Source organism: Pinus tabuliformis, chromosome X (genome assembly GCF_031772625.1).
Source record: "Pinus tabuliformis cultivar Carrire ecotype Pingquan chromosome X, CPIR1, whole genome shotgun sequence".
NCBI classification, from domain to species: domain Eukaryota; kingdom Viridiplantae; phylum Streptophyta; class Pinopsida; order Pinales; family Pinaceae; genus Pinus; species Pinus tabuliformis.
The window spans coordinates 368,349,787-368,362,620 of NC_142308.1; the positions used below are offsets into that span (position 1 = coordinate 368,349,787).

The window sequence follows — 12,834 nt, forward strand, 5'->3', positions numbered from 1 at the left end:
TATTCACAAGTACCAACCTACTAGAGATATCAATCCCCACTAATGCAAATATTCATACGCACTAAGCTATTTCATCGAATCTTCTTACTATTTTTGCCTTCACTAGGTTTGTTTGTCGCTGCTACCTTCACCAAGTATGCTAGTTGCTTCTCCCTTCAACAGGGTTACTCGTTGCTTCTACCTTCACCAAGTTCGTCTTGCCCAAGATCTATAACTATCTCCCTCAAAATAGGCAACACCCTATGATGCAAGTGACCCATCTCTTCTGCGATAACTCACAAACTGTCATTGTTATGCACCAATGCTCAAATAGGTTGCCACAACTGATACAAGTTGTCATTGTTATTCAGCAATACCAATGCTCAAATACGTTCACCCTACAACATCTACAAATTATCTTTTCTAACCCGGACTCCCTAAGTTGCATCTTTGTTAAAATCTTCTGCGTTGATCAAGGCGCTAATTCTTGCTAATTCTTGAATCCCATTGCAAATCCCTTATCCTCTATGACCAAATCTAAAAATAAATATTTTGCAACCCTTGACCAAACAAGACAATATTAAAATCTAAAAATTCCCTGACGGAATAGTACCAACTACTATTCGATACTTGTCATCATCACCAACCCCAAAACCTTGGCATCATCACCAAGCCCAACCTATAGTCCTTAGTTTTGCTTCTTCAAGCTTGAAAACCACTGCCAACCTAACCACATAGGTCGAGATGCGTCACTATCCACATACCACACATTGCTCAAAATCACACTAATATAAAGGAAAGATATCATCACTAAATCCTTCTTGAACTTGGCAACAAAACCATTCAATTAATTTTTTGCATATACTTTGTTACTTCCATTTATCCTTCTTTTTATGAAATTATGATGCATAATGATTGTGCTTATGACAAATGAAACACTTGATTTTGCTCCAAGTCCTTTCTTGGATGTGAGGCTGACTGCTAATGTTTCCCTTACCCTTGCTACGTCCTTTACCTTTTGCAATCTTTGCAATAGATTCGCTGCAACAAATCTCTAAAAATCTCAATCGAAGATCAAGCTATCATACCACGTCAAGATGACTAATATTCTTACAATTCAATCAAACAAGCAAATTATTGAATTTAAATAATGTTGAAATTAAATTCTGGACCATAGAATCAATCATACAACACCTAGAAATGAAGCATGAAAATTAATTTCTGAAGTAAATTATTTTTTAAAACATTTTTTTCATTCATTCCAGAAAAAGACTCTGTTACAGTTACCGAAATTGCCTTGAATTTGATCTAATACAAATTGTTTGCGGTACAGCTGCTAAAAAAATTGCAAAATCTCTCTGGTGTAAGCACTACTATGCAATGCTATTGTACAAATATGTATGATATTGTCAACGCAATTCTAAGGATCTCTATACTACCATACAAAACCATCGTACGAGACTGCACTGCTAGAAAGGACTCTTTTCTCATTAACCACTCTCTCTCCATCACTCAACTTGCTCACCTACTTGTGTGTTAGCAGCCTCTACATTGCCCTCTTTTATACTTTCAACAGAGAATCTATCTTAATATTTCTCCTAATCTAAGTCGAGCATGAAATACAATTTTAAGCTCAACTGCTAAATATAAGACTTCACTTTTTCTACTAAAATTAATTACAAAATAAAATTACTTTCTGAAAAAAAACGAAAATATCTCGAACTACTTCTCGTATGCTCGCACAAATGTTCCTGCCCAAAGTTACAACTCTTCTGGCTTGTTATGCATGTGACTTGATCAGTTCTTAAGTACTGGATTGGGAAAATATTCTCCAACTCCTTTCAATGGGACACTTCGATGTTACGTATCTCTTTTAACTATTCATTCCTCGTACCTATTGCATGTTAAGAGAGTTAGAGCGCATGCCTTAAGAGGCAATTGAGATTCCCTTCGCACTGCACCCTTCGTGGTTAAGGCACATTGCTATGTATCTTGATTAATGCTTTAACAATACATGTATCTGAATGTTGATTCAATGCTTATTCCGTGATGTTCATGTTCCAATTTCCCGTCGAAACCTATCCAACATGCACCCATAATATTTCTATGAACTAGTTACCCCTCTTCCCGAGCACACACTATAAAATTGCCCCTGCTGGGCAACATGGAAAAAGAACATGAGAATGGGGAAAGGCTAGTTTTGTGCATGCAAAAGCAAAATGGGGAAAATATAATTGACAAGGAAAAATGCATATAAGGAAAAAGATGGTTATCCATGTTCACATTACACTAAACCAATTGAAATAAAGTGTGATCAAAGAAGAATTAAAAAATCCACGAGTACAGTACATGATACTAGAAACATTTGAATATTATATGTTATCATATATTTATATACAATTTAATATAGAATTTGCTCTCGAGGAATAATGCTCACCCTCACACGATGCATAACATAAACCCTATGTACTTGCAGAAAACCGTACATGCATGAAAAGCTAAAGTTAAGCACTATACTATGTCAATAACTTACAGCAAGGATTCGTACTAATGTGTGTTCGCAGACATGCATACAACGAGCACTCTTTCATATTGGCCAAGGCAATTGCACTGGAGTACATATTCCAAAGCAACCCAATACTTGCAGTTAGCCATAACCACATGAAACACCTTGTTTGCATGAGCTACACAGCCCCACAGGAAGCAAGCAAACATGTTGTTGGGGGATTTTTGGCATTGGTCGGAATGACAACTCCCCTGCTACCAACCAATCAAGTCCAAATCCTCACTTTGGCAAAAAATAAAAATTTAAAACCGAGGACTATAAAACAAGCATAATCGTGATAAAAACTTACCATGAAAATTATTGGCCGGGTCTATTCTCATGTTGCACACACAGTAACAAAGAATTCTATCCATCTCAATATGTACACTAAATGAGTGAAAAATGCAAGCCATCAAATATAACCTGGCATTGTCCCCACAAATAACAAAAGTTTTTCAGTCAATAATCAGAACCATTTCGGCAATTTCACAAGGAAGACAATTGACAGGAACAAATCCTCATCTAGCATTGATTGGTTTATCCAACTAGAAACCCTGAAATAAGGCTGAGCACCACTTCAAAGAATACTTTACATTTATCCTCGTATGCATGTTAAGCTATGGATTCACTTCTCTCGTTCTAAATAAAAGGCAATAACTCACCTACAGAATATACTTCAAGGAGACCTTACAATTATCCTCATGCATGTACAGTTATGGATGCACCTCACTCCCTGTAGTAGATAAAAGGCAATATCTCACCTACAGAACATACATTTGCAAACATGAATAAAAAAGGTATCGATTGGCACATGGAGAAAGCCAACAATACAACCAAGATATCAGTCATATATATCACCTAGGCATCGTCCCTGATCTGACTTCATGCTGAATCCCACCAGCATGTGATGTTCCATTTATAGCCTTGCATCTTGACTGTTGAAAATTCAGAGCACAATATCAATCCTATACGGTGCATGCCATAGCTCTATAATTTTATTAGCCATAAGTTCCAATGGTATACAAGACATTCAAATTTGAAGGCTAATGCTGTCATGTTAACAATCCAATGAAAAATTCTGTGAGATGAATTCAATCGGATGCAGATCAGAAGAATCAGAATCCGTAAAACACACCCAAAAAAAGTGCACTTGCAGCCCATCAGATCTGATTCTATCCAAGCTTGACAGTCTAAGACTGCAATTTAGTAATGCCAATCAACCTTTACCACCTCTAAACTTTTGATGAATAGTTAATTGTGACACTAAAGCTAGAGCAATATAATCATATACAACACCAACATAATATTTGCAGCATAATGACTCCCTTTGGTTCTGCATATCTGTCTCTGGATGATAAACATATAAAGCCTTGATCCATGAGTAAGATAAGTTTGAAGCTACATGTATTTTCTAAACGAAGTTCAAAATTACATAAGATTGTGGCTGGGGCGTGAGAAACGGCCTCAACAATGTTCTGTTCTGATCATGTATCATTTCAGTACCGATCATGCCTATCATACCGCCTGCAAGAAAAAAACAGCAATAGCCCATTAGGCACAAAATTAAAGAGGAGGAAAAGGCAGAAGCACCATATTATATCATATAGACTTCAAGAAATGAACTGCTACCTGTGACGGTCACTCCTGTCCCTTTCACGATCTCTGGAGTGTTCAGTTAATCTTTCTCTTGACCGTGAACGTGACCTGCAAATACAATAAAAAACCATGGACAAGCTTTCAAGTAGAGGAAACTTTACAATATCTGAATTGATTTAACCATTGAATGGGAACCAATAAAAATCAGAACGAAAAAGTAAAAAGGTTTTTATTTCAAGATACTGCTAACTGTATGATTTGCCAAAACGCATTATATATTGGGAAATTCCAGGAATCATCTGTGCATCTTAAAGAATCAACACTACCTCCTGCGACTGCGGGAGTCATAACTTCGAGAACTTTCCAAATCCCTATCACGTTCCTTCTCGTTCCCCCGCTCTCTGTCTCTGCTTCTGCGATCACGATCCCTTTCTCTCCCTCTATCACGTTCTCGATCTCTGCTTCCAACGCTATCTCGACCACGATCACGCTCATCTCTCTCCCTATCTCTGTCCCTGCTGACTGCCCTATCTCTGTCCCTGCTGGATGCCCGATCTCTCAACCTGATCAAAAGCATTATATAATTTAAACGGACTAACACCTTGCATCTTCACCAAGTTTCAATTAATCAATTTGGTGAAATATAAAAAAGCATGACAATCAACAAAATATTACATGTATTAATCATGAAAAAAGTACCTTCCATCGTCTTCAGATCGATCCTGTCTTCTAAGTTTATTTCTTTCTTCCTGCCAAAATAGAAAATATGATACTACCAAGTGTCCAAACTCCAAACATATGCCAAAATATCAAATTCCTCAAACAGGTTGAATTTGAGCTTTTCCAAAATTAAAACCAAGTTACATGTAAAATCTCTCATAAATTCTCATCTTATTATCTTCATCGCAGAGGTATATGCCATTAAGAATGGGAACCTAGCCCCAAAAACAATAGAAATTGGCAAAAATATACGATATCTCTTTTCACAACGCTTCACGCTCTTGATTAATGTCAATACCATACATACACCCATACATCAAAGAATTCAATGAAAACATTACAATCCTACCAATCCTAAAATCCTGAAAACTGTCAAGTCTACAAAATTTCAAGTGTGATATGAAATTCTACTTTCTCCATATTAAATCCAATAAGGTTGGAACCACTCTCAAACATCCTAAAACAATTAATTGAAATGTTAGAAATTTAAGTAAAATTTGACATTTCAGTTATCTTTCCTTCTGTAAAAGTTGAAATTTCCTTCATATTTCCTTTCAATATCCATCCTTCCACTTTAAGAATTATATATTACCATTGATTGCCAGCATTTCTGGGGTTAGTTATTTTGTTGAGATTTAGGGTTTAGGGGGAGGGTTGGTTTTATAGCCAAAGGGGCTGTTTTGGGAGGGAAACATCCCTTGCCTCCAAAACCACCTGAAAAACCACCACCATGGGTCTGGACACCCCCTACACATGTGAGAACTGGCCAGCCAGTTAAGGCCAGTTTGTACCTAACCAGTACAAACTGGCCCTCCATTCTGGTTATTTGGCAGGTCTGATACCCAGGCTTGTCTGACCAGCCAGTTTGACCAGTTACCAGTTCGGGCTGGCCGGTTTTTAAAATTATGCTTTCAAATGCAATGACTGCCATGAGTATGGCCATTTTCAGTATGATCTACCCAAAAAAGAGCCCCCAACACCCAGGAAGGGGAGGAGTCTCAGACAGTATCAAAACACTCAAAAAGAAGGAAATGGCATCATTTAGCAACAAACCAAGTCATAAGGCGCAGTCAAACAATGGCGGAATAGCTTTTCAGCTCTGGACTCTATTGAAGAGATGATCAGCCATATGAATCTTTAAACTATTTCTGTCCTCTGCTGTACAGGTAAAGTTGGATGTTTTATTAAACTCATCATAACAGTTAGTGTATAAGAAAACCACTAAATATAATATAATATGCCATTCCAACAAATTTTTATGGGATTCAGGCAAAAACTTATTGGAAAATATATCCAAGAAAAAGTGTAGAACAATTAGACTACATTGTTTTTTATATAGGCCCAAGAAGAAAAGAAGCATCAGTATATCAACCAGGGCAAAAACTCATTGCAAAATATATCCAAGAAAAAGCAAAAGTGTAGAACAATTAGACTACATTTTTTTATATAGGCCCAAGAATAAAAGAAGCATCAATATATCGACCAGGGCTCGCCTGGTTGATTAGATTGGGGTGTTATTCCCCCCCCCCCCCACCCAGGGGTTTGATTCACCCAAGTAACATGCTCACCCTTCATGAGCCATCTCACAGATGTATGTGGACCAACTCAATGCAGTTGGGGCCAGATGCAAGATCTGGATGAATTTGGCAGAATCAATACGCTCCCCCCTTCCCCAACCCCCAAGACGCACCTACTTAGCTGCAGGATATTCAGTCAGTTATGACATATCAACTTCAATGTAAACTATTCTCATAATGGGAAAAGTGCATGTTGCACATGTTTATCTGAAGTATCCATCTAAAGAAGTAGCGTCAAAACAGACAAAACTGAGATAATAGCAAGCATTACCCTAGATATATATTTGTGGATTAAAAATCTGAAAAATTGAGCTTGAAATACTTTCAAAAGTTTTCTAAGTATGATTAAAGCAGGTATAGGAAACTTCCACAACCAAACCTAAATGAATCAAAACCAAATTCATTATAGTAAAATTAAGGGCTCAGCAAAATTCTAAATTCTGATCCCATTCCAGCAGTCAGATGAGATCACTCAGACCCCTGCAGTGCTCAACCTCATCCAGGAAGCAGTGCAATATGCAGTCCAGATCCCCCTCTAGGTCCTCCTTCATACAGTCTTCTATTCTGAGCTTTTTCCACTCGACCGAGAACTAGCTCTCACACCCTATGCTGGCTTTCTAGGGTTTCCATATTTTGGATCCATGCACATTGTACATCCTTCTTTTAGATCTGCTCTCCATTTCTGGAGTTCAATTCTCATGCTTTAGCTTAAATTAGCACTATATGCATCTTATCTTAATGTAAACTGTTTTTCTCAATTTAATGGGAAAAATGCTGTTTATATGAACAGAAATAAAGATTCATCAAACAACAATAATATACAAGCCGACTGAAATCTACCTAAAGGGCAGTGGAAAGACCTTTAGGTCAGACTGAGCCCCAAGTATCTGGAGAACATTGTTGGAAATCACAATTGACATTACACTAAAACCCGTAGGTGTTAGTAGCCAGAGTTAATGGATCCACGAGAGGCAGTTAAGCACATGTCATGAAACACATGGTGAGCGCTGGTTTATCCAATGTCCGACAATCTCCTCCCCAGCGCAAGCCAGGTGTGATTCAAACTCGAGATCTTTGGCTCTGATACCACTTGTTGCCATGTTGGGAATCACTATTGTCATTACACCAAAACCCGCAGGTTTTAGTAAACAGACTCATTGCCAGAGTTAATGGATCCACGAGAGGCAGTTAAGCACGTCACAAAACACATGGGGAGCATTGGTTTATCCAATGTCCAACAAACATCTTTAATTATTCTGCCCTTACCTGAATTTTACACAGAACAGACCATCAGACTGCTGCAATTCCATACTCTTTACTACTGATTGCAACCTACGACAACTGATAGTGAACAAATGCCAACTTTCTTAAGAATTTAAGGATAAAATCGATAATTCTAGTTTATATGATTTCTAAAAAACAAAAATAATTATACTTGAATAAATAATATCAGAATCCCATAATAAAGGATAACATAGATAACTCTAGATATCTCCAAACAAGAAAGAATCACATCTAAAGTTTAAACAACAGCGACAGTGGAGATGTATCAGTAAGATATATCTCAAACTAATTACGAAAGGGCTGAAAACTGGTATGCTACTATGCCTACAATTTTATGGCTATTCAGTCTGTCACAACTACAAGACACCAGCCAAATTGCAATAACTACTATCTTAGATTTGTAACTTCCAATTAATCACGGACTTACTTCTCATTACATGCACATTCTAAAAGAGTGGAGTTTCATATAATACTGAACTACCTGTAGCATTGTACTACTAAAAAGCCCATCTACTCCTCTTGGCACTACTAAAAAGCCTTGGAAGCTCACCTGCAGATCAACGAGCTTCTCTCGGATTTGCATATACCCCAAATGAAGTTTCCCTCCAAAATGATCAGCCAACCGACGATCACTGAAAAAACACATCAAACAATTTACAAATATATTCACTCATAAGAACTCGAATACCCCGATCAGACAGAACAGTTATGTGGAGGTGGACTTTTTGCTGCCCCTAAATGTTTAACGAGATTAATCTTCAAGCATAAAACAGAGAACACGCACTTTCTGAAGCTGCAAAAGTTTTTCGTCGAAAAACCGGGCCCAAAGCCTGCTGGTAACAAGGAGGGATAATACGTCCGGTCAAAAGTTTGAAGTCCTTAAAATATCCCAAATACCACATCCTTTAAAGTCAGAGACCATTATTGGACCGAGGGATGTAAGAACCTAGAACTGTTACCTGTCATAAACACTCAAGAAAGCTCCACAAATGTCGCATACACGAAGCTTCTGATCAGTCTGCAACACCAAAATCACAAACTCTGTTAACTTTTACATCCAATCCCGATATGAATTAGGATGAAAGACGTAATAAAACAATACCTGTAAGCCCGCAGCTTAACATGAAGACCCTCCCCATCATTTAAAAAAATATTAACCAAACTTTACACAACCCCTAAAATGTACACTACTAAAGATATATATTATAGATAACAAATTGCCATTTCTTGTCATCTCCATAAAGGGAATGAGAAACGACAAAAGATTACTAGTTTCAAAAGAATAAGATAACATAGCCACCATACATATGAAAGATCTGACAAGAGCATTTTCATGTCCTGTGATGCCAAGAGAACCTTCTGAAAACATAATTTTTTAGCCCCCATCGATATTCTCAGTCATAACTGGTTAATTTTTAACAAATTTTCCATAAAGGCAATTCCCTGTAACCCTGATTCAGAAAATGCCAAATATTGCATATATTTAGGATGGTGTAAAATAGAAACTCACAATGCGCACATCGACGGAGGTGTACTTCGTAGAATCATTCGCTGGTTCCTGCCTGCCACCAATCTACAGCAAATCTTGCACATTAGATAATTATATCATTTCATCTCAAACAACACACAAATCTGAAAAAATATATGCAGATGCAAGACCACCATTTTCATAACACAGATGCAAGGCCACTACCAATCAAGATTCCAAACTTGCAAAAAAGGATAAAAGCAAACTAGGATGCCAACTAATGATAAAGATAGACAGGTGAAGCACACTAAGTAATGACTAGGCAAATACCCAAGGTAAAATTCCAGCTATTATCATTTTATTATATAAAAATTAGAAGAAAACCTCAACAAACATAATGCAAGAATAAATACCTTTTTCAGAGCCTCCGCTTCCTCCAAAGCTCTTTGTGCTTCATCAACCATTCCCATTTCTCCTGCATATAGATAAAACATGTCCGTTCAGAAAATAACGTAGAACAAACATGATCAAAGAGGCCAGTCGAATTTAGTTGGAATTGTAATTTTACGCATTAGAAAAGAAAACACCCCTAATTTGAACAAACGAGGTATAGATCATCACTTGAGATAAATTTTAAAAAGTCCCTCACCCACCCCCCACCGCCCAAAAAAGGGGAAATTATTATTTGATTCATCTTCCTTCCTGTTGATGTCAATGGAGCAGTTGACTTAGAAAATAGAATTAACTCAAGCCCAAGTAGATAAACAGAAGAGAATGATAGTAGCCTTGGAAGGGTACATTTACAAACTAATAACGATGTAAATATTTAGGTCTCCTTAAAGTTCTAGAAATTGTGGGTGAATGTAATCTAGCAAATCACCGTATTTACCAAGTATATTTAGAGGCCTCACTGGCTACAACTGCCCTGATATTTTCTTAGTATAGATTGATGAGTTCACAAACCATAGGGAACATATGGGCACATGAAAGAAAAGAACATCAAGGAAGTTAGACACTATCTCATTCAAATTCAAACCAGTGTTTTACAACTCATACCAAGTTGACTCGAACTCTGTCAACTCGACCAAGTTCACTAACCATATTGACTCAAGCAACAGCTTGATTCGGTCAGCCAGTTTGGTACCAAACAGGCCAAGTCAAAGCATGACTCAGCCAGTTCACTACCAAACTGGCCGAACTCTGCTGGGTCCATCTTGGACACCCACCGCAGTGGACTGTGCACAACAGTCAATTTACAAAGAAAATAAAAGAAATAAAATTATTAAAAATAAGTCAAAAACAGATTTGCATTAAAAAAAACAAAATATATATATAAAGAGACCCACTCCCTGTCCAAATTGAAGCAATAAACACAAACTAAATCTGGGAATCCTTGCAGATTCAAAAGATCCATCATTACAGAGCTTTCTGAGTGCTTCCTCTGGACTCTGGAGGCATTACTCTCTCCACGGTTGCTCCCTCTGACACGTCCTTTCATCAAAGCCACATCATATAGGATCATTGTTGATCCATTCAACCAAGCCCAAATTACAAAGTCTTCATCTTCATCAATCTTGAGATTTCTTTTCATGTTCTTCAAAAACCTAGGTAGTTCTTACAACTTAGACAAACATCTTGTCATGATCCTCTCCCTCTTTCTGAGAGAACCTTCTCAAATCTTGCTCCACATAAACTTCAAACTTGTTGATCGTTTGGCTCCCTCTGAACTTGGATTTCTACTAGTATAATATCTATCAACTCAACTTAAGATTTTGGGAAAGTCCTCTTGACATGTATTGCTTCGTTGTTCCACTTCATCCATCTGCTATCAAAGCCTTGGCAACTTCTACTATGTAATTGCAATCCTCACAGGAGATAATGGAAGAACAATTACAACCAAGCAAAGAATTCAAAGATACGAGACTAACTCAGTAAAATAACAACAATAAAATATGAGAGATATAAATACAAATCTTTTTTAGAACATGTCAACTCCCTCTTAATCTTTAGTCCTCTTGCATCCATCAGCAACTTTATTAGCTTTATCCACATCATCATCACAATTTCATTCCTTTCTAGGGTTTCTTCTTTTGGTGGAAACTTTCAATCCTAGGGTTTTGCCCATACAGCCTAGGCTTTCTTCTCCAATCCTTTAAGGTTAGCTAGGGTATTTAACTTCAAACCCTAGACTGATAAAAAGTCCATAAACCCAAACCCTTTCAGTTTCATAGGTTTTACTAACCCTAGTTATCTAAAACCTTGGAGTGACCAATCTTTCATGCCCTACATTTTCCTTGCAAGTTCAACATCCTTCTACATCTACATAGAATTCCAATTCTTCAGCAAATAGGGTTCTTTCAATAAGATGTCTTTATAGTCAAGAATAATTTGATTCAACAAGTTCTGCACTTCAACCTTTAACCTCGTTCAATCAAGGTATGACTTCTTATTTGGTATATTGACTGTCTACAAAATGGACTTCAGGTTTGGCAGCCATAACTTGACTTCATTCTGATTCAATATAGTGAGTGATTTTGTTTTGAACATAATGGTCATAGCCAACAACACATCAAGATACAGTAACTTCATTACCTTGCTAATGTAGTATCTTCAAGGAAGCAAAATATTGTTAATTCACATTTCATTTTACAGTATTGGTGACAATTTCAATATGTGATATCACAAGGCATATCATAAGCACATCTGGTATCCCAGACTTTGCACCATATGTAGGGGAACGATTTCAAATTATAGACTCAGTCCTCTAATTAAAGAGTGACATTATCTTTGCTTCTTGAACTAGCTTTCAAGAAGAACTTTGAAGCAGACTTGCAACTAGACCTATGCTTGGTCTTTTCTGACAGAGCTATCAGACAAATTATTCTAAACATACATACCCCATACTTCGAGTGAAAAAATTCAAAATTAAGGCTTTGATAGTCCCCTTTAACATCATCCACAGTAAACGAGCTTAATTGCTTCCTCCACAGAGATAATTCAGCCTTTCAATAGAGATACAAATCCCTTTACTTCAGGTCATAGTCATACTACTGTAGCAAAGATATATCAAACTTTTCTTCTCAGGAACCGAGACACTGAGGTCTTTTGAGCTAACACAAATTTTGACATCTTGGTCCATGCCTTCTTAATATCCTGAGATAGGCACCTTTGAGTTTATTTTCTAAACAATGATATTTTGTTATCCAAAAACACAGTAAAGACTTTTCGACCTCAACAAATCGGATCTTTGATTTCAGTTCAAAACAAAGTAGAGACTTCATCTGGAGACTATTGAGAAATCAGGAGGTTTACAAATTAGGTCAGATTTCTCTTTTCATGATAATTACTTGTGAATTCTGTTGGAATTTTATTATTCTATTTTTCTTCTTTCATCAATCAATTTCCATAATATAAACATGAAGATCACAAAAGACAAAAGAACACAAGATATAGGCTCCAAGCAAGGGCAAAACCCCTCCAAGGGGAAAACCCGGAAAAATTCTGTTCTTATAGAATCAGATCAAAGTGAGATATCTAAGACCCATGACCAAAGACTTTGACCCTCTAGATGCCAAATCAGATCATCCTTCTTCACAGCAAAGCCATCGACAAGAGACGAGTAGCAAATATTTCAACAAGAGATGTAAAAAGGCAGATCTTCCACA

At 37.1% G+C, this 12,834-nt stretch overlaps 1 protein-coding gene across 5 annotated transcripts in view; it reads right to left on the reverse strand.

Annotated features, from left to right (window-relative positions):
- Positions 1–2,920: 2,920 nt before the first annotated feature.
- LOC149140027 (U1 snRNP-associated protein usp106-like) overlaps positions 2,921–12,834 on the reverse strand; it is a 71,171-nt gene continuing 61,257 nt past the window's right edge. Inside the window, exons 7-17 of one of the 5 annotated variants that reach the window (XR_016264962.1) lie at positions 9,583–9,644; positions 9,212–9,274; positions 8,661–8,719; positions 8,252–8,333; positions 4,820–4,869; positions 4,447–4,683; positions 4,154–4,228; positions 3,957–4,048; positions 3,383–3,459; positions 3,187–3,285; positions 2,921–2,947 (exon numbers count right to left, since the gene is read on the reverse strand). Coding sequence is in view for 1 of the 5 variants with exons in the window: in XM_089450017.1 (XP_089306143.1) it covers positions 4,021–4,048; positions 4,154–4,228; positions 4,447–4,683; positions 4,820–4,869; positions 8,252–8,333; positions 8,661–8,719; positions 9,212–9,274; positions 9,583–9,644 (656 nt within the window). In the remaining 4 variants the exon portion in view is untranslated. Of the gene's footprint in view, positions 3,460–3,492; positions 4,049–4,153; positions 4,229–4,446; positions 4,684–4,819; positions 4,870–8,251; positions 8,334–8,660; positions 8,720–9,211; positions 9,275–9,582; positions 9,645–12,834 lie in introns of those variants that run through there. The other 4 variants (XR_016264964.1, XR_016264961.1, XR_016264963.1 and 1 more) reach the window with 4 other exon arrangements.